The 21,910-nt window shown below is 35.7% G+C and overlaps 1 protein-coding gene across 1 annotated transcript in view; it reads right to left on the bottom strand.

Annotated features, from left to right (window-relative positions):
- Positions 1-21,910, bottom strand: part of HAT1 (histone acetyltransferase 1) — a 79,034-nt gene that overhangs the window by 24,302 nt on the left and 32,822 nt on the right. Inside the window, exons 4-5 of the mRNA XM_036744021.1 lie at positions 17,147-17,222; positions 15,159-15,279 (exon numbers count right to left, since the gene is read on the bottom strand). Coding sequence (XP_036599916.1) covers positions 15,159-15,279; positions 17,147-17,222 — 197 coding nt within the window. The remainder of the gene's footprint in view (positions 1-15,158; positions 15,280-17,146; positions 17,223-21,910) is intronic.

The raw sequence follows: 21,910 nt of genomic DNA, 5'->3' as shown, positions 1-21,910 counted from the left end.
ATGTTTGTATTGTATCTATTTCCACAAGGACTGACACAAGAACACTTTGTGTTAACTTACTAAGCAGCTCTTTCACACCGTTTACATGCATGATGGGTATTAGTTCTAAACCAAGACCCTTGCTACTTAGCATTCAAAACAGGGAAATTAAGATGCTTAGAACAAAATACACTACAAAAGGCTAATACAACATGCTACTAATTCCTGTCCTTTCAACCATCTTTAACTAAGTAGAAGCAATGCACCTGCAGATGAATAGCACTTTATCATCATTCAGTTACAATTTTAGGATGGAGAACCACGGATGGAGTTTATCACAAACAAGTTGTATTCTCAATGCTTTGGTACCACCAACATTTATATTTAACTTGTTTTCTATCTGTAAAAAAGAGCTATTAAACAGTTAGAATATAGCTCTACAATACTTTGCCCCTAAGCTTACTTTTAATACATACATAGTCTCTGCATCTGATTCATCAAGATAAAAGAAGCTGAATTTACCAGAACTCTTTTTTGTTCACTTCCTAAGCAGGATTTGATAAATATTTCTCCCTAAAACTACTGGCTAATCTGAACAACAGAACGGTAAAGACCAAATTAGGGATTTTACTTTATACTATCAATGTAATTTAAATAAGAGTATTATAAAGGAAGAATAACATTTTTCACAAGCCTGTTTACTGGTGATTTAAATACAAGGTATTACTAATTAATAATTTTAAGTTGGGTGGAATAGGTAAAGTAATATGTTTTATAAGGTTCCCAACTTGAATAATTCAAAAAAGAAAATTAGTTTAAAGACTTGGCAAGTCACCTAACATTTCAAGTTTTACATTACTCTCAAAAACTCGCCTGAGATATTTATTGCCTTCAACACAGAACATACAGTATGTTCAATCTACAACTTTGTACCAATTCTTTCAATCACTTCAAATATTTCTTAGTTGACACCCCTGTTTTCATTCTGATAAAATAGCTGCAAGGATGACCTGGCTATGCTGGTGTTGGAAGAACATAGCAATATTGGTTTTTTTAGTCTAACAAAGTTTTTTAATCCCAAAGATTTTAACCTTCAAGATAATATATTATAACCTATAAAACTATAACAAATGACACCAATTAACATGAAAGATATCCAGACAAAACACAAACACCTAATTGTTTTAACACAAACACCTAATTTAAATCTTTAAAATGTTAAAAGTGAATAGAAAAGGTACAATGGGTAAGGATTAATTATTCTAGTACTAATTTCCATTCCCTAAAAAGATTAACTACAATGCATTTATCTGATTTATATAACAAAATTCACTGTTAAAAATTGAACTCACACTCCCTCTCTAAAAGCTGCAGGACAAATTTTAAGACCACTAACTGGAATTTTAATCTCTACTTAGTTTTCTGAGGAAAATGAACAATCAATGTGACATATTACAAACACATACACATAAAGGAAAGAAGTACTAAAGAACATTATCTTTTGGTTAACTGAATTTGATACTAAGGGTTACGCCAATTTCAACTTTTTGTTTCAAGTCTTTATAAAGCTTTCCTTAAAGTAAGTGTTTATTTTCCTATGTTAGTAAATATAGTATGTTGAACAAGATTCAATTTTGCATTCTAAATCTCAGTTATGCTTGTACAATATTGTAGGTTGAAGGAGTCATATTCCCAACTTCTTTTATAAAAATGAAGATCCCTACTTAATATTAAAAAAATGCCATCGAACCCAACAATATTAGCTGTGATTTTAGCATCTACTGACAGGCAGCACAGTACAACTGAAAGAGTGCTGAACTTGGAGAATCAGATGCCCTGTCTTCAATTATCAGCTCTGCCACTTACCACATGGGTGATCCTGAGCAAGTCATTTTGTTGGTCTAGTCTTAAATTTCTCATCTGCAAAATGAGGTCACTGGACTAAATGGCTTCTAAGGCCTCTTTTCTAGCTCTAGAGCTATGATCTCATGCTGAAGGAAAAACATGGCAATGAAAAACTATGACTTGAATACATGTTTAAGATGAGTTTGTGTCTATCTGATTAATCACATCTATATATATTTGAAAAGGAGTAACGAATGAAAATATAAAACTTCCAACAGGCCTTTTATTCAAGCTGCATATTCTGCTAGAGCTAAATTAAGAACAAAATGACAATGCTTGATACATATGGATTCATGAACTCCTGACAATAATCTTTCAGCTTCTAGGTTGGGAATCGTTGACCCAGAATATATTCTTGAAAAGGGCTTTCTGTATTTGCCTTTTTTGGGCATAAACAAACCTCTCATTCAAGCTTGGTTTCTTAACATTTGGGTTCTCCTAAAAGTTGAGCGCAGGGGAAAAAAACTGAGTTTTTTAATGTCCTGGGTTATGGTTAATGTTTTAGACTAAATGATCTCTAAAGTACCTTACAACTCTAATTATTTTACTCAATATAGTATACAATGTGCACATAACAACAAGATGGGCTTTAATTCATTACTGTGCTAACAATCAGCAATATTAAGACCACTACTAATCCTTTTCGTGGTCCAGGGTAGGGTAGTGGAAAGCAAACCCACTGGATTTGAAGTCAGAATAACTGGATTAAAATCCTAACTATCTCAATTACTACCTTAGGCAAAGTTTCCTTATCTATAGAATGGGAGCATTAAATTAGATGTTCTCAGGTCTCTTTCAATTCTAAATTCTGTAATTCTCTAGTATTTATGTGATATGGACATACTACAGTTTCTGGTATGAATAATTTCATTGATATTTAAATACAAGATATCACAATCTTATTGTCTTAAAAAAGTAGCACCATCTACCTCCAATTCTTGATAGTTATTTTTACAGTTAGTAAGAAGAAAAAAATATAGGAGAGCCTTTATATTTGACTGAAAAGGAAACATGATTAAAAAAAAACTTTTGAAAAAATTCAATGTTATTAAAGAAGCATTCATAAATAGCTAACTTGCAGTCTCACTTATATTGGAAAAAATAATATTTTTATTAAAGCAAAAAGAACTCCAAACTAGCTGAACCTTGATAATTTTCCTACAAAACAGGTTTTGTGTTATATTTGATTTATGATGAGTTTGCACTCTTCTTTTTGCTTCATTAAATTCCTAGGCTAATTTTTGAAAAATTAAAGATATTTTACAATGAAGTATTGAACATAAACATAGTACCTATGAAGCATCACCGTCAAACCTTATCCAAAAGCAAACATTGGTAAAAAGTGACTGATTTGATTTTCACTTCTCATATCTGCCCATAACCAACAACAACACTAAATAAGCAGTGATATTACCATAAGACGGACAGCAGGATGTGGATATATAATTCACAAAAAAGGGCCAAATTGGTTTCTGAAAAATTGAAAGTTACCTATATTGAACAGGAAGTTCTTGAAGGAAGAAATCCAAGCTATTGCTCCAAGTCACTAAAAATTCAACTATATGAAAAAAATTTTCACTCACTAACTAAAGAATTAAAACAACCTTAAGGTTCTACCTCTCAACCATCAGACTATCAAAGATGACAGAAAAAGAAAATGACAAATGTTAGTTGGGCTGCAGGAAAACAGGCACACTAAAACTGCTGTTACTTGGTCCAACTGTTCTGTAAAGCAATTTGGAACTATGCCCCCAAATTTACTACACTGTGCATATCCTTTGACCACTAGGTATCCCCCTTATAGGCTTATACCAAGAAAATTCAAAAAGGGAAGAAAAGAACTCATATTTTAAAAAATATTTAATGGCAGCACTTTTTATTACAGCAAAAAATTGGAAACGAAGCAGGTACCCATTGATTAAGGAATAACTGAACAAATCATGGCATATGAATGTAATGGAATACTATTGCGCCATAAAAAATGATGAAAAGAACCATTAGAGAAACCTAGGAAGAATTTTATAAATTTCTATTCACAGACTGAAGTGAAAAGAATCAGGAGAATAATTTATACACTGACAATGTTTACTAACCATAACTTCAGAGGACCAGTGATGAAACATGCTACTACCAAGAGATAATGGACTCAAGATGCAGAATGAAATATATGTTTGGCTACAGACAATATGAGAATTAGTTTTATGTCTATGTCTGCTTGTTAAAAAGGCTTCTTAATTTTTTTCCAGTGCAAGGTATTCTTATTGTAGAGTTCTTCCCTCCATCAACCCCCCAAAAAGGAAAAGGGGTATTCGACTGTTTTTAAAAATGCACACAGGATAACAGAAGGAATGCCAGAAGAAAACACAAATGTGACAGCTTTAAAAATTATTTGCTGGGTCTATTATATACTTAAAAGGAAAAGCAAACTATACATAATAAAGATTTGCAGTTTCGTGTGCAATCCTTTTTCTGTTTTAATGCTCATTTCATTTGGTGTTTGTTAAGTTAAAAAAAATTTGTCAAAATAAAATAAGCACTACTTTATCTGCAAAGGTAATAGTGTCCAGACATGAAGAAATATTAGTTACAATGAGAAAAATGATAAACCAATTTTAAATCAATCTGCTCATAATTTTTCTTTCGATCTAGAAAAACTTTCTTTCAATTCTTCCTCAATACAATAAGAAATATCTACCTTAAGAGTCAACCTAATATCATTACAGAAACATCAGAAGTATTCCTTCTAAAAACAGGTATAAAATGAGGATGCACACTACCTCTTTTATTTGAAATGGTATTGGAAATTCTAACAATTGCAATGAGTCTAAAAAAGGTGATAACTGATGAGTTATGGCAATATAGTAAAAATGGCAATAAACTCTCAATTTAGTTAATCTGACACAAAATCAAATCACACCATGCCCAAACTTAGCAAAACATAATTATAAGCAATAAAACTCAAAGACGGATTATGGAGGAACAAGCACACTCATGGAATGCCACAGGAACTGTAAACCTACAACATCTCTGAGTGATACAATCTAGCAGTATGAAATAGAATTTATAAAAACAATTACATCCTTTCACACCCAACAATTGCAGTCTAGGCAATATATGCTTAAAATTTTATTAAAAAAAAACTTGGTGAAAAGTGTTCATAGCAGCACTACTTAATTGCAAAAACTGGATGCAATCTAAATGTCCATCAATAGGGAAAAGAAAAATCTTCTCACCCTCCAAATCTAGCAGTTTTCAAATCCTAGCTCATCTTACCTGTTTCAAAAAGCTTTCTCTAATTCAAAGCAGTTCCTCCTAGTGGTTGATATCACAATTTTACCCATAAGTGCTCTCTAGTCTGATGCAAATTAGTGTTCTCTCCCCCAGCTAGATTATAAATTCCATGATAGCTGGGCCATAGTTTGTTACATTTTCATCAGTAGCTAGTACAATTATGGAGACTTGCTATGTGCTCAATAAATGCTTGCTGAAATAAAAACAACCTAATGATCTCAATACATGTCCTGTCTAGGAAACATATTAATTTATACAACAGATAACAACTCAAAAACTGGGAAAAAAATTTAACCTTGTACAACTTCTAAAGAAAGAAAAGAGGCAAACCCACCAAAAAATTCATCCAATTCCAGATTTTCTTTCCCTCCTTCCAAAAAAAAGAAAGGTAAAAAAGAGGATGGCAAAGGGAATGTGTGAACACATTTAAATGGTTTTTGACTAGAAGAGAATAAGACACTTTATAAACTAACTTAAAATCAAAGAACATTGATTTCTCAGTGAAAATGTATTGCTAAATGGAAAAAACAGGTTTTCAAGCATGGAACAATTAGAAGTCAATGTAAATACGCAGCTATTCTCCCTGTATACAATATTTGAAAGATTTATCAATAATTAAGTCAATATTTCTTTTTAAAGAAATCAATTTAGCTCAGTTAGCTTTACAACTAAAAAAAATGCCCATAGACAATCAGTTTCATGAAGATAAATACCAATAGCACTTTAAAAAGAATAACTAACTTGACTTGTGTTTGGATGATTTAATGACATTTAATTATGAAAAACTACATATTAATAAGACTTCTGTGATAAATGGTAGCTAATTTCTTTTCAAAATTCAGGCAGCTTCCATACTGGTACGAATAGTAGTTAAAGTAAAGTAGCTAAAGAATCAACTTAGAACAAGTTCAAGCCCTACCTCTGACACATCTTGGCTGTGTCACTTAAGCAAGTCAGTCAATCAATAAACATTTATTAAGCAACTACTATGTGCCAGGCACTATGCAAAGCACTGGGGATACAAAATGAAGCAAAAGATAAGTCATGATCCTCAAACAACTCACAACCTAATGGGGGAAACAACAAAAGTACAAACAGGCTATATACAGAATAAATAGGAAATAACTGACAGAAGGAAGGCACTAGAATTAAGAGGGACTGGGCAAAGCTTCTGCCGGAAGAGATTTTAATTGGGACAAAAAGGAAGCCAGGAGATGGGAGATGAAAAGAGCATTCCAGGCATGGAAGATAGCCAGAGAAACTGCCAAGAGTGGAGATTTGGGAGTGTCTTAATCATAGAACAGCAAGATGGCAAGTGTCACTGGAGGCACCTAGTGTAGACGGCCTTTTCAAGGAGTCCAACCACAAAGAGAAGAGACATAAGATGAGAGAAGGCACAGAAGGATCAAATTAGATTTTTTTCAGCATGGGAGTGACATGGGCATATTTGTAGGTAATAGGGAAGGAGCCATAGGACAGAGAGGCAAATCTGTTGGAAGAGACAGGATGGGATAGGATTGCTTGAGCAGGTAGAGGGGGTTAAATTTGGCAAGAAGTAAGGCCACTTCATCATGTGAGACGGGTGAAGGAAGAAACAACGGCAGAAGGCATATGAGTGATATGAGATGAGGAAAAGGGGAGAAGGGGGAGCTGATGGATATGACCTCGATTGTTCTATAAAATATAAGGCAAAGTTCTCAGCTAGACAGTGGTAGGGAGGAGAGCCCTGGGAGGTTTGAGGAGGGAAAAATAGGTCTGGAAGAGCCACTGTAGAAACTGGCATAGTAAGTTGAAAAGGCATTCAAAGTAGGATTGTCTAGCAGCAGTAAGGACCTGGTTGAGTTTGTATAGTATACATCTGTGGCACACCCAGTCAGAACAGTTGCATGATTTTTTTCGCCTTCAATTCAGCAGTATGTATGGTAGATAGTGGCAGTTATTCAAAGCTGAGGACTGGCAGGGTGCAACTGATGAAATGATAAGGGGGCTCAGAACTCAAGAGAGGAGACTGCAGAGTTGAATTAGGTCACTAAGGGAGTAAAGATGGGGAAAAGAGGAAAGAGTGGCAAGTGGAGGGGAGATGGACTGGAGGTCACAATGGGGATGAAGATTAGGGTAATGTATAGGAAAACAGAGGGAAAGGTGAAAAGTCAATAGATTATGGTCAGATAAAGGGATCTAGGAATTCTTGAATGTGGTGGTGATAGATTTATAGGTGATGGCAAATTCAAGAATATGACCATCTTTGTGTATAGCTCAGGTGGGCTGGAGGAGTAATTTATTCAAAATGAACAGATTGAGAAATGATTACAGTGTTTGAGGGAGAGCCAATATATATGCTGAAGTCTTCCAGTATAAGAGTAGGCATTGGAGAAGAAAGAAAAATTGTGAGCTATGTACCAAACTCATTGAAGAAAGAAGGGGAACAGCCTGGAGGTTTGTTAACAGTTACCAGGTTTTTTATAAGGTGGTAGATATGAATAGCATGAACCTCAAAGACAGAGAGATTACTGAGTGGTGGAAATAGGGAGAGAACCTAAAGTGGCAATAGGGAGCAAAAAGTATTCCAATTCCCCTGCTTTGGCTGGTGAGCCAAAGTGAATGGGTGGATAGTGCAGCCAATACTAGGAAGGGTGGCCAAAGAGACTGTGTCATCAGAGGAGCCTGGTTTCAGTAAGAGCTAGTATACGGAAGGAGTGGGAGAGGAAAAGATTTAGGATGAAGGGAAGTTTGTTGCCTAAGGAACAGGCATTTCAGTGGGCACAATGGAAGGAATGGGGAAGGGGGGCGGAGATTTGGTTGGAACTTTAGGGTGGGAGAGTTGAAGGGGGATGAGGATAAAGAATAAGATTGTGGGAGGATGGGGATGGGTAAGAAAAGTTTGGATGATGACCTATGAGTATCAAATTGTTCTTCACTGAGCAGAAGGTGCCACTCCTCTTCTCAAAGGTGGCTGGAGACAAACGGAGCATGAAATGGAAGGCCCCACGGTCGGATGGGAGACACTGTTTCATCAATCCTCTTCCCTCCAAAGGCAAGAGATTAGGCAGAAAATGGGGCAGCAAGAGATGGAAGACAAACTTACAAAGCAGGAGGAAGTCCCACTCTCCACAGAATTTTTCTTCCTTTTCCCTCAAGGGATAGGCACAGCTGAGATGAAAGGCCTAAGGTCAAAGGGAAGACTGCCCCTCTTTGCATTGGATGTTCTACTCGGCTGTGCCCCTTACTGCCTTCCCTCAGAGGACACAGACAGGAGATGGAAGGCACTTGGTGAGAACGGCCTTTTCTCACCTAAGGCTGAAGATCAGGCAGCAAGGCAGGAAGTGGTAGACTGCAAGGCAGGATGAACTTGCTTTGGGGCAGATGGAAATCACCCAGTCCACTTAAGGAATTCATTTAACCTCTAAGTTTCTCAAGCAAGACATTAAGGCTGTTAAGTTGTAGCACAGTTGCAGATCTGCATAGGTAGAGAGGAAGTTTCTTCACCAGGAGCTCCCTATACCAATGAAATCACAGGCCTGGACACTAAAAACAATCTTTTAAAAAAATGAGTCACCACAACCTCCTTTGACCTCACCTGCCTCATTATTAAAATTTTTAAATGCACATAAAAGTACACTACATATAAATAAATACTAGAATCCCTCTAAGACTATAATCTGGATAGGAGCTGTTGATTAGCATTAGTTGTAGCTGTTTCTTTCCCACTAAGCTCCCTACACCAATGAAACTAAAGATCTTGACCCCAAACCCAATAATCCCCTCCCCCCCACCCCACACACCTTTAATCAACTTGGAACATGGAGAAAAAAAAAGTGGGGAGGAGGAAAGCTCCTGAAAAGCCAAAATGGACTCTTCCATGCAATAAAGTCACTTAGATCCTCACTTGAAGCTTGTCTATTCTTGGTTTATACCTAATTCTAAAAAGGTTCTTATTTTTTTAGAAGGAGTTGGGACTGGCTATTAGAGGCAGATACACTAACAGCAATTAATAATAATGATGAGCAAAGGAAGATACTCAAAACCTATAAAAATAGACAAGAACTCAAAGGAGAAGTGTGAGGCTATGTCTGTGTTATAGCCAAATATGAAAATGTTTAAGAAAGGTTAAATTTGCTCAATAAACTCTGCTTAAGATAGAAATGCAATATATTTTAGAAAGATTTACAAGCAGTATAATTAAAATAAAAACTTCTAATATTTAATATCGTAAATACTTGTTTGTGAATCCTCTTCAAAAGGAAATGGCTGAACAAATTATGGTATATCAATGTAGTGGAATAAGACTGCATTCTAAGAAATTCTGAAAAGTCAGACTCAGAAATCTGGGAAGACTTGTATGAATTGACAGGGAGTGAAAGGGCCCAGAACAACTTATATATTGTCAAGGAAAATAACTCTTCCAGCCTGAGAAATTCTGACCAATGCAATACCCAATCTTGAATCTAGAAACCTCATGATGCAACACATACTTCCCACCTCTCCATAGGAGAGATACTAGACTAGGGCTGTGTACAATAAGACTTATCCTCTCAGGTCAGCTAGTGTGTAGATCCATTTGGCTTGACTATATATATGTATGTACTTGGGAGGGATTTTTTGGGAGGAGAGGGAGTCAAAGAAAGGTGGAGACTTAATTAGAAGTAGAAAAAAAAAGGAATTAAATACACTCTAAAAATCAAACTATACAAAAGAGAATAAAAAGAGATAGATGGTTTCATATACAATTCCTTTTCCCTTTCTTCTTTGCATATGTAAATATTTGCATTTGTTAGATTCATAAGAAAAAAGGAAGTAGTGTCTTTTCCTATCTCTTCTTCAATTAAACTTCATCATTACAATTATAGTTTGTGTCATTCATAAATGAAATTTTATTACATATAGGAAGACTTTTTCTAGAAGAATATATTTCCAATTTCATAATAAATCAAGGAAAAATAGGATTCATTTAACAAAAACTAGATTTGAAAGAAACTTTGCTAAAATGCATATACCATCTTATGGAAGGGATACTAGTATCAACATAACACTAGTCAGGGTACTGATGAGCCTCTGCCTGTGGGGGGCCTAGGCAGGATTCTATATAGAGTATCTCTGGTGTGAGCACTCTGGGCTCACAGTAGAAGCCATGGGGGAAAATGTTTGTCATCAAACTCTTCCAATCTAAAGTTGCTGAAATTCTCTATTTTGTTGACTGATCTGCTAACAATTGGCATGATCTCCTGAATGTATTTCTCTGTGAAGACAAAGTAGTAGAAATTCTAGAAGGCTATGAACTGAATACTGGAAATACTTCAAGTACCTGATAAGCATGTGGATTAATCATTATGCATATGATTCCTCTGAAAAAAAAATTATAGAAGAATTATGGAAATCCTTCAAGTGAAAGGTGAAAAAGATGAGCTGAAGTCGGTTTAAGAAGCTGGAAACACAGTGACTTGCGACAGAGGGCACGGACCCTAGTATCATGAGCCAACGATTGATTAGGAGAAAAAGCAGTACCTGATAGTAAGCACTGATCCTACAAGTCTGATGTTTACTCTTTAGTGGTAGATAAATGACAAAATCGCACACTGTATTGTTCTCTTTATTGAATAAAAAAAAAATTTCCATTTCAGTCTTATAGTTCTCAATGAAAACTGAGAGAAAAGCTTTTGTTCTTAGGAGATGGTTTTCCTGAATGGAATAATATAAAAACTAGATCAGAATTAAGTTTGTAAGGGACTAAAGAATAATGACTTTGGCAAGTGAATTCTACAATATACCCAACAGAAGTTGTAGAAAGGAAGTATAGCTCTATACCAAATGTGTAAAATATAAGCCTCTCAGTTCGTCGTTTTTTTCAATGGCATAGCAAGTTAAGAGATTGGTTATGTAAAAGATTAATACGATAATAAGTCAGAAAAAAAGAGCATTTTCAGAAGAATAACTAAATCTTTTTGGAAGCTGGAGAAAACAAAAATGTCTCGATTTGGAAGAGGAACACATACTGCATTTCCCCATGTATTAAGACACACCCTTTTTCAAAATATTTGAGGTCTAAAAACTGGATGTGTCTTATACAGTGGTTGTAGATTTTTTTACTTGCATTTCCCACTTTTTCACACTTCTTGTGTTTGCGCTCACTGTTTCGCATCTGATACCGGTATATTAGGTTACGTTTTGCAACATTCTGCCCAGAAATGGCTCAAAAAAGATTTTCATACAGTGCTGAATTCACGTTAAACGTGATCCAGTTTGCAAAAGTGAATGGAAATCGTGCTGCTGAACGTAAGTTTGGTCCTCCTCTAACTGAGACAACAATCCGAGACCAGCTACAGGAAGAAGAAACTCTACTGAAAATGCCAGGGCAGAAGAAGGCCATGAGAGGCAAGTCAGCAAAATGGCCTGATTTAGAGAGGGAACTGAAGATATGGATTGAAGAGCAAAGGCCAATTGGAATTCCTGTGTCCACAAAGATGGTTCCGTATGAGGCAAGAAGAATTGCTGAAGAAAAAGAAGTTACTGATTTCAAAGGAGGACACAACTAGCGCTTCAGGTTCATGAAACATAATGGACTCAGCATGTGTACATGCACCAGACTTGCCCAAAAGATGCCTGAAAGGTGGGCAGAGCCAAGATGGCGGCTGGAAAGCAGGGACTTGCTTGAGCATTCCCCCAAATCCCTCCAAACAGCTGTAAAAAATGGCTCTGAACAAGTTCTAGGGCTACAGAACTCATGAAATAGCAGAGGGAAACAGGTGTCTAGCCCAGGAGAACCTGGACGGTCACTGGGAAGCATCTATCACACGGTGCTGACAGTGGAGGGCAGCCCAGAGTGGGCCACGCCAGGACAGACCAGACCCTGAGTGAGCCAGCCAGAACAGGCCTTGGGGCCATGCAACAGTGCACTGTGGCAGTTACCAGACTTCTCAACCCACGAATGCCAAAGAGCAGGTTAGGGGGAAACTGCAGAATTGAGTTCAGAGCGAAACGGCCACCAGCTTTGGGGGTGGAGGAAGTGGTGCGGCAGTGGCGGTAGCAGCAGCAAAAACCGCCTGAAGCTGCTTCCAGAGCACCAGTGTCAGCTGCTTCCCTAGTTCCTGGCTCACACAGAGGGAGGAACCTAGCAGTATATCAAAACGGGAGTACAAGGAGCATGTAGTGGGCACAAAGGCAGATTCTCTTGCTATGCCCTGCTTGGATCTGTATTTCAGTCCTGGTTGGCAGTTCTTGGGGGAGGAGGAGCACTGCTGTGACAGAGCCCGGGGTGACGGTGCAGTAGAAGTAGCTCTGAAAAAGGCAGTGCTTGGACCCTAAAGCTTGGAACAAAGTACTCTCTACTCTACAAGCAGTCATATCCTGACAAAAAGCTCAAGAGACAAGTAGTTGGCTGGGAACATGAACAGGAAGCGAAAACAAACTCAGACTCAAACTCAAGGTTCCTTTTTTGGTGACAAAGAAGACCAAAACACACAGCCAGAAGAAGTCAACGAAGTCAAAGAGCCTACATCAAAAGCCTGCAAGAAAAATATGAATTGGGCTCAGGCCATGAAAGAGCTCAAAAAGGTTTTGGAAAAGCAAGTAAGAGAAGTAGAGAAAAAACTGGGAAGAGAAATGAGGGTGGTGCAAGAAAACCATGAAAAACAAGTCAATGACTCACTAAAGGAGACCCAAAAAAAATACTGAAGAAAATAGCACCTTAAATTAACCCAAATGGCAAAAGAGCTCCAAAAAGCCAGTCAGGAGAAGAATGCCTTGAAAGGCAGAATTAGCCAAATGGAAAAGGAGGTCCAAAAAACCACTGAAGAAAATACCACCTTAAAAATTAGACTGGAGCAAGTGGAAGCTAGTGGCTTTATGAGAAAACAAGATATTATAAAACAGAACCAAAGGAATGAAAAAGTGGAAGACAATGTCAAATATCTCATTGGAAAAACCACTGACCTGGAAAATAGATCCAGGAGAGATATTTTTAAAATTATTGGACTACCTGAAAGCCATGATCAAAAAAAGAGCCTAGACATCATCTTTCAAGAAATTATCAAGGAAAACTGCCCTGATATTCTAGAGTCAGAGGGTAAAACAAAAATTGAAAGAATCTACTGATTGCCTCTTGAAAAAGACACCAAAAAGAAAACTCCTAGGAATATTGTCGCCAAATTCCAGAGTTCCCAGGTCAAGAAGAAAATACTACAAGCAGCCAGAAAGAAACAATTTGAATATTGTGGAAACACAGTCAGAATAACACAAGATCTAGCAGCTTCTACATTAAGGGACTGAAGGGCTTGGAATATGATATTCTAGAGGTCAAAGGAGCTAGGATTAAAATCAAGAATCACCTACCCAGCAAAAATGAGTATCATGCTCCAAGGCAAAATATGGACTTTCAATAAAATAGAGGACTTTCAAGCTTTCTCAATGAAAAGACCAGAGGTGAATAGAAAATTTGACTTTCAAACACAAGAATCAAGAGAAGCATGAAAAGGTAAACAAGAAAGAGAATTCATGAGGGACTTACTAACGTTGAACTGTTCTGTTTACATTCCTACATGGAAAGATAATGTGTGTAATTCATGAGACCTTTCTCAGTATTAGGGGAGTTGAAGGGAATATAGACTGAGGGCACAGAATGAGTTGAAAATGAAAGGATGATATCTAAAAAAGTGAATAAATTTAAGGGGTGAGAGAGCAATATATTGAGAGAGAGAGAAAGGGAGAGATAGAATGGGGTAAATTATCTCACATAAAAGTGGCAAGAAAAAGCAGTTCTGTTGGAAGGGAAGAGGGGGCAGGTGAGTGCAGGGGGAATGAGTAAATATTACTCTCATCGGATTCAACTTGAGGAGGGAATAACACAGTCTCCTGTGTATCTTACTCCACAGGAAAGTAAGAGGAAGGGGATAAAAAAAGGGGGGATGATAGAAGGGAGGGCAGATAGGGGAAGGAGGTAAGTAAAAGCAAATACCTTTGAAAAGGGACAGGGTCAAGGGAGAAAACTGAATAAAGGGGGACAGGACAGGATGGAAGGAAATATAGTTAGCCTTTCACAACATGAGCATTGTAGAAGTGTTTTACATAATGATACATATGTGGCCTATGTTGAATTGCTTGCCTTCCTAGAGAGGGTGGGTGGGAAGGGAAGAGGGGAGAGAATTTGGAACTCGAAGTTTTAAAAGCAGATGCTTAAAAAAAAAATGTTGAAAACTAAAATATTAAATAAAATCACTAATACATAAAAAAGATGCCTGAAAGCTATGAGCAGAAAGTCCTTGAATTTCATTGTATTATTGCATGAATTTTATGATGAATAAAACTTGAGTTCAATAACTTTATTTAACACTTTTTTTTTTCAAGTTTCGGGCCCCAAAATTAAGGGAGCGTCTTATACATGGGGAAATACGGTACTCAAATTACTCAAGTTCAGTCCTGCCATGACCACTGTCTGGCTGATTTAGTTTTCTTTCAATTGACTTCATCGTCTATGCTTGTGAGAGAGTCCTAACAAACAATAAATAACAAAATCTCTATGAGGTTTGAGCCAGAAGAAAGAAATATGAAAATAGTGATTGATAAGGGAAATTAGAAAATGAGTTTGCAAGCAAAGTTTAGGAAAAGAGAATTTAGGTATTTTCTTCTACTGCACTGATTTCTATTTCTTTATATTACATAAAATGTGCAACAATGAAGTTTGTCAGTAAACAGTTTTCTTAATCCACAAGCCAAAAGCAAAAGGAACAGAACTCAAGCATTTGAAAGAAAAATGTAACATTGACACATAAGGTTAAGGTGAAACAGTGTATAGAAAAGTAACTAAGAAATCATATGGAGTAGGAAAAACAGCTATATAATTTAAAGAATAATAGAACTGACAACTGACAATTTACTACATGTAATACAAAAAGTAGATAAAATAGCCCTCTCTTATCTACAAATGTTTAGAATACAATATTATAAACATAATTAAAAGTATAGTAAAATATAAATTTTATTTCTGCTTTTACCTCTACACAGTCGAAATTCTCACTAACTTTAGATGCATACTCAATTCGGAACAGTGTTGACAGGTTACCAGCATTATAGTACAAAATGATCTTAAGACCCTTGTAACCGAACACAGTTTCACTGGAAGGAAAAAAAATAAACAGCAATCAAGAACCCTAGAGAAACAAAGAAATATCATATTAACTGTCTATGAACAGTTTGAATTTGCATGTATTAATCTGCATGTATTAAAACATTTCTCATTGTTCCTATAAAAACAAATAAAGATTTATAAAAATAATTTATGTAGACACACACTGCATAAAAGAGTTGAACCTGGACCTCAACCAATCGAAATTCTAAAAGCAGTTCCTCGACTGTACTACTTCCTTCTACCAACTTTCCACCTCTATAAAAGCAAAGTGACCACATCCTAAACCCCCTCAGGAAAACAAAAGGCAAGGTAGTACACATCATCATATCTTTCAAATGGATGTTTCCAGGAACAAAGATCATTAGAATTTCCAGCCAGCCTTCTAGGTGAAATAAGTTTGGTTAAATAATTTCCAATAAAATCTCAGCACCAAGACAGACCTAGGAAATGTATTTAAAAGCAACAATGGCAGTTCCAAAACTCCATTCTAGGCTGCTACAGAAGAATGTGGACAGGCTTTTGTCCTACTTTCAGAGCCTTGATACTGATGATATTAAAAGGAAACAAAAGGTGGACAAGGAATTAAGATTCCATTTAAGTTTAAGTCACCAAGTTTATCCCCTCCTATCTCATATAACTTCTTGCCTTGTTGACCACCTAAAGAACTGCACATAAACAACTATTTTTAAAAGATATCCTGAAGGATTGACAAGACACTACTGAGTGTTTTCTAGGTGAAATGTGCCAAAAAGTAGTGACACTTATCACTTAGTTCCCCCACTCAAGTCATTACAGAGAACAATAAAAGCAAAGAGGAATAAAATGAAATAAATACCATAAGACATGCTTCTAATAAAATCTATTCAAGAGAAACTAGAAAGTGAATCATAATTGCTTTTATATAACAGTCTAATTCTTTAAAATACAGAAGGCCAAGCTTGATAAGAAAATATTTTAATTCTTTAAAAAAAAAAACCACTCAAAAAACCTCAGATTGATGCATCAGTATTTCTCAACTGGAATGTACTATGAAGAGCTATTTATTGTCTAAAACAATAGATCATGAACATTACCCCCAATGAAACTGTAACCAAATACATTTAACAGTCAGTGAAAGTTAACACATGGTCAGATAATGAAAATGATAAGTGCTATTAATGAGTTAAATAAAATTGTTGGAATTTATGTAAAAAATTGATAAAATTAAATTAAAATCCACAGAACAATGTTGACATATAGCACAACTGTGACTGACAATGGACTTACGTTCTTGGTTGACCTTTAAAAAAAAGTCAAGGTCTCTGTGCATAATAGCACAATTATTCACAAAAACAATAATTCCATGATATAATAAAATTCCATTTAATCCAAAGTGGTGGAGGAATGTTATAGTTATTTTAACATTTTGGTTAACTTAGAGTCACCAAATACATTATATAAAACCATCACAAAGTGAATAAAAATATAACAAGATAATATCAAATATAGTTTAAGTTCTTTTTGATGAATCAGAAAGTGTTTTAAGATCCTGCCATCCCTCAGGTTTATGAAAAGTGATCACCACTGGACTGAGATCTCATGACATATCCTACAGGTTGCTTTTCTTAAATGGGCCTATTATCTGCTTGATTACTTTTCATAAATTATAGTGGGGGAAAAAAAACTAGTTAGCTAAAACTTCCAGTTGTAAAGCAGTACAACATATATAAAATCTCAGTAACTAAAAATTCTCAAAATATGAAATGTTATATAAAAGGCACACAACACAGTAAACATAAAATTAATAACTAAGTGAAGCTAAAGAATAAATACTTGTATCCTGTTTATATTTTCCTATGTTTCTACAATACTTACTCATCACCAAATATTTGATGGCTGTACTCAGGATTAAAAGTTGTGCTGTCATTGTCAAGATCTTCAGCAAAGCGAACTAAAGAAAAAAAAAAGACACCCATGAAAAATAAATATATATACAACAGCAGTAGTTCCATTATAGCCTTCAGGGTTTCAACAATTTGTATCATTCTCCTCTACTGACAATTGACTGGATTTTTATAAGACAATTTAATAGTTTTAAAGCTGAAATATTCAAAATCTAGGATTCTAGGAATCAAAGAGACAAGCAAAAATGAATAGTTATTTCACTACAACAGTGGTTCTCAAACTTCTTGGTCTCAAGACCCCATTACATTCTTAAAAATTTCTGAAGATTATCCAAAGAGCTTTTCTTTATGTGGGTAATATCTATCAGTGTTTTTATGGCATTAAAAACTAACATATCTTAGTATTATTATGAAAATAATGACCTTGAAGACCCTCTGAAAACATCTTAGGTAACCTCACAGATTCCTAGACAACACTTTGAGAACCACTGGTCTAGATGTTCATACAATTCAACAAACAAAAATATATATTTTTTAATCTAGTCACTCTATAATAAATACAAGTGCAAATAGTATGAATCTCAAGAGCAAGTTATCTTGCTCATGAATGATAGTGCCACTTGCTTATACTTAGGCTTAAGGACCTTAGATATAAGCACAGTTTTAAAATGCTAACACTCTCTCCTTTTCCACATTTTTTCCCTTCCTTTCCAGTGCCTCTTTCCCCCAAACAAGTATACTATGTTAGATGACTCCTTTCCTTCAAAATGGCCACTTTAGGAAGACATATACTTATTTTATTGATGCTGCTATTGAGAAAAACATTTTAAATGTCTTTTGAAACTGCTTTTGGAATACTGCCTATATTGTCAGACACAGTTGATATGTTTGTTGGTTTTGATGAGCTGCCTTTTTCCCTCCTTTGTATCCCCAGAGCTTAGCATAGTGCCTGGCATATAGACAGTGCTTAATAAATGCTTCTCAGCTGACTGAAACAAGAGAACTTGCTTCATTATCTCAGGATATTTTCTCTGCACTACAAAGAGCTCTCAAATCAGTTATTTAAAGGTTATTTGAAAAGGTATGGGTGATGGGGGATAGGAGGGGTGATAACAATAACTAGCATTTCTAAAGCACTAGAAGGCTGACAGAGCACTTTAGAAATACTATCTCATTTGATCCTCACAACAACCCTCAGAGTTAGGTACTATCATGATCCCTAATTTACAGATGAGGAAACTGAAGTTGATAAAAGAGGTTAAGTATCTTGCTCAGGAACACACAAAGAAAAGAGGTTAAGTGATTTGCCCAGGGTCACACAAGTTAGTGTCTGAAGCTAGAATTAAACTAAGGTCTTCCTAATGCCAAATTTAGTGTTCTAACCACTGTACCACCTAGCTGCCTAGAGAAGAGATCCAACATCAGTTTTGTATGTGCCATTTAGTATACATCTCATTTTATTGCAACTTCTCCTAAAATATATACATAGGCAAGTTAAAAGTCATGCAGTGTATTTCCTTTCTTGGGTCACAATGAGTATCACTAAAGGTTCAGGGCCAAATAGATGTGGTTTCTATTGAATACTATGATTTTCCTTCAACTCTCCCCATAATAAAAGAATCTCTTTTAACTATAATTTCCAGCTTATTTACTTTTCATCCCAAATCACTTAGCTTGGGAGCTACGATAATGACTGCCTATTGATTCCTGAATGCCTTAGATAGTGGTTGTGGGTCCTCTATGTGTTTTCTTCTAATTTAACAACAACAAATAAACCTAAGACAACACTTAGTTGTTAGGAATGGGGCAAATGCTTTTAATATCTTTAGAAAGACTTTATTGTTCTATTATTTAACAATGAAGAATTCACATATGCCTCTAAATTTTAAATAAGTTACTGAAAGAAGATAATGCAATTCTAATTCCAGTTAAAATCTAAGAATGCTGAAGAATGGAAAGAAAGTAAAGGACAAGGGAGAAAGATTTGGTAAGAATGTAAGAATGTAATTGCATTTTTTAGCTTTGTGAAATATGGCCAAAGTTTCTTATAGGCTCCTAAGTCAGGCACAAGATATATGAATCTACATAATTTTCAAAGCCTCAAGAAAACAAACCAAGATAATTATTCACAGTGAAGAGAATTATTATTATAACTTTGTCATTTGTGAGGATTTAATCAGTATTGTTACATGGTATCAAGATGTATAATTAAGCCAAAAATAAAGGATAATTTGTATTAGTTTTAGTTTATTAGTGAATAAAGCCCTATCACGTATTGCTGACCCCAAAAACCCTGAAGTGATTTACCACTTCTTTCTCCAGCTCATTTTCCAGATGAGGAAACTGAGGCAAACAGGTTAAGTGACTTGCCTAGGGTCACTCACTAAGTGTCTGAGGTCAGATTTGAACTTAGGAAGATGAGTCCTGTCTCCAGCCTGGCACTGTACCTGCTGTGTCCCCAGCTGCCCTCTTGAACAATTAAAGTATAACAACTAAAGTATAACACTCCAGTATGTAAATTAATCCAAATATATTTGTGATCTCTTCAATGTGGTAATCCTTTATAATGCACTCATGCTTATTACCTATGTACCCAGCTTCTACGTCCAACCATGTGCTTGATGCTTCCTTGAGGTTTCCTAACCTTCTGAGGTACAATGTCTATTAGTGCAGTCCTTCTTCTTGCCATGTACTAGTCCAGTTTTCTGATTATACATTTCTCTACCAGAAGCCTTTGTGCCACCTCTCAAGGGCTCTTCTTTAGGAAGGTGTGAGAGCTTGCTCCCACTCACTGTACACCTCTTTATTGCCCTAATTTTTCAAGGACTATAGTGTTCCTTTACTCAAAGCCATATAACATCATGAAAAGAATGTTGGTCTAAAAAAAGATGAGCCTTTGTTTCAGAAAGAGAGAAGTTCAGGGTCTTTGAAAGAACTCTGCAAGTTCCCAAAGGTAATTTAAACCTCTACTCCTCCTGTTACACTCTTAATTCATTATCCAATTTCAATGTCTATCAATTATCCATTTACAGTGCGTACACATGAATATACAAGCATTCTCTTTCTCTATATTAGTTCCGACAATTAGTATTCTTCATTAATTTGTTTTTTTCCTGTGGGAATACTTAGGCCTAACTCTTCTATGTTATTATGGATCTTATTTATGTGACTTTGAAAATGTTTCAGGATTTGATGCAATCAGCACAGTATCATTTACAAAGTATCGAGGACTTCACTATCTATAGGCATAAGTATCTCACAGATAGTTCCAAATTAAAGGTTTTCAAATTATGTAAGTCAATTTAAATCTTATTCCCTTAATTAAGTTTCCTTTTTAAGATTATTTAATTTCACTGATCAAAATTCTAATCCTTAATCAATGGCACGTGAAGAGAAAAGTTACTTAGAAAAGTTCGGAACCTCTTTCTTTTTATTTGGAATCATGCCTCCTTATGGAACCTATGACTCAAGCACGCAAGAAAATTCCACAGTCTCAAACTTTATACTTGATTTAGTCTATGAAGTGATCCTCTTCTTTAACTGTTCCTTACCATATTTCTACCCTGAGCAAATGTATAGCAGACCTGAGGCTTCTTTTATCCCCCACAAGAAAATGTGAATGGACTGACAAGGTTTTATTACACTTTCAATAAAAAAAGACAGAAAAGTAACACATCTTATCTCTAATTCTTTGAGTTTTCTCTCAAAAGTAGAGGTCCTTAAAATTATCTGTGTATACAACCTCTACTGTCATTAATAGTATAAACAATAAGGTATCATGGAGATTATTTAAAATATTTGTAATAAAATTGTTTTGGCCATGTATTTTGGAGGTGAAAATGGTTATATTACTATGTGTTCATACAATTTTTTTGTTAGAATTATTTTAGCATACAGCTTTTAGGCCTGGAGAATGGAGGGATGGTGGCAGGAAATGACTCAAACAAGACTCTTGGTTACGAGACAGCAAAGCGATTAGATCCCTAAGGGCTACGGAAAGATATCAAATCTGCACTGGTCTTTTGGGAGGCAAGGCAATAGCCCAACATAATGGAGGTGAAAGAGGTGCCTTGTTCCACTGATGGCTAGACAAAGTGTTTCAGAGGATCAGTGAGAACAAGGGTAAAGGAATGAGCACTTCGAATGGGGCTAAAACATAATAGGTCTCTAAGACAAAAGTGAAGGAAGCAGAAAAACCCAAAACTAAGAGGAAGATGGGACAAGATGACAGACTATCCCAGGCTTTGCCTATAACCTTCAGGATGAGAAAATGCAAGATGGCTAAGATTGAGGGCAGGAGAGAAATCCCTGCTTAGCCTCAGACTCTTACAGATCACGTTAAGGGATAGAATAAGTATATTTCTGAAGCCTACAAGGGACTAGCCCATTACTTTCATTTCTAGGATACTAGAAGTAGAACTGAGTTCCAGGCCCAGACTAAGAAAAAATACAATGGCAGTAGGGAACTAATATCCTACTGCTCATATAGGATCAAAATTAAAACTAAAATGCAAAATATACACATAGTAAGCAGTTTGTACGTGCAAAGTACTGTGTTAAGAATAATATTAGCACTGATTAGACATAATCCCTCCCTTCAAGGAACCTAGGATCTAGCAGGTGGATAAAATACAAACACAGGTATAGTCACATTATAAACTTATAGCATATAAGCATATAAGATTTATAAAAATCACAATGAAATATAGATTCTTAAAATTACAGGCAATTAACC

Source organism: Trichosurus vulpecula, chromosome 2 (assembly GCF_011100635.1).
Source record: "Trichosurus vulpecula isolate mTriVul1 chromosome 2, mTriVul1.pri, whole genome shotgun sequence".
NCBI classification, from domain to species: domain Eukaryota; kingdom Metazoa; phylum Chordata; class Mammalia; order Diprotodontia; family Phalangeridae; genus Trichosurus; species Trichosurus vulpecula.
This window is presented reverse-complemented; position numbering and strand designations above follow the sequence as displayed.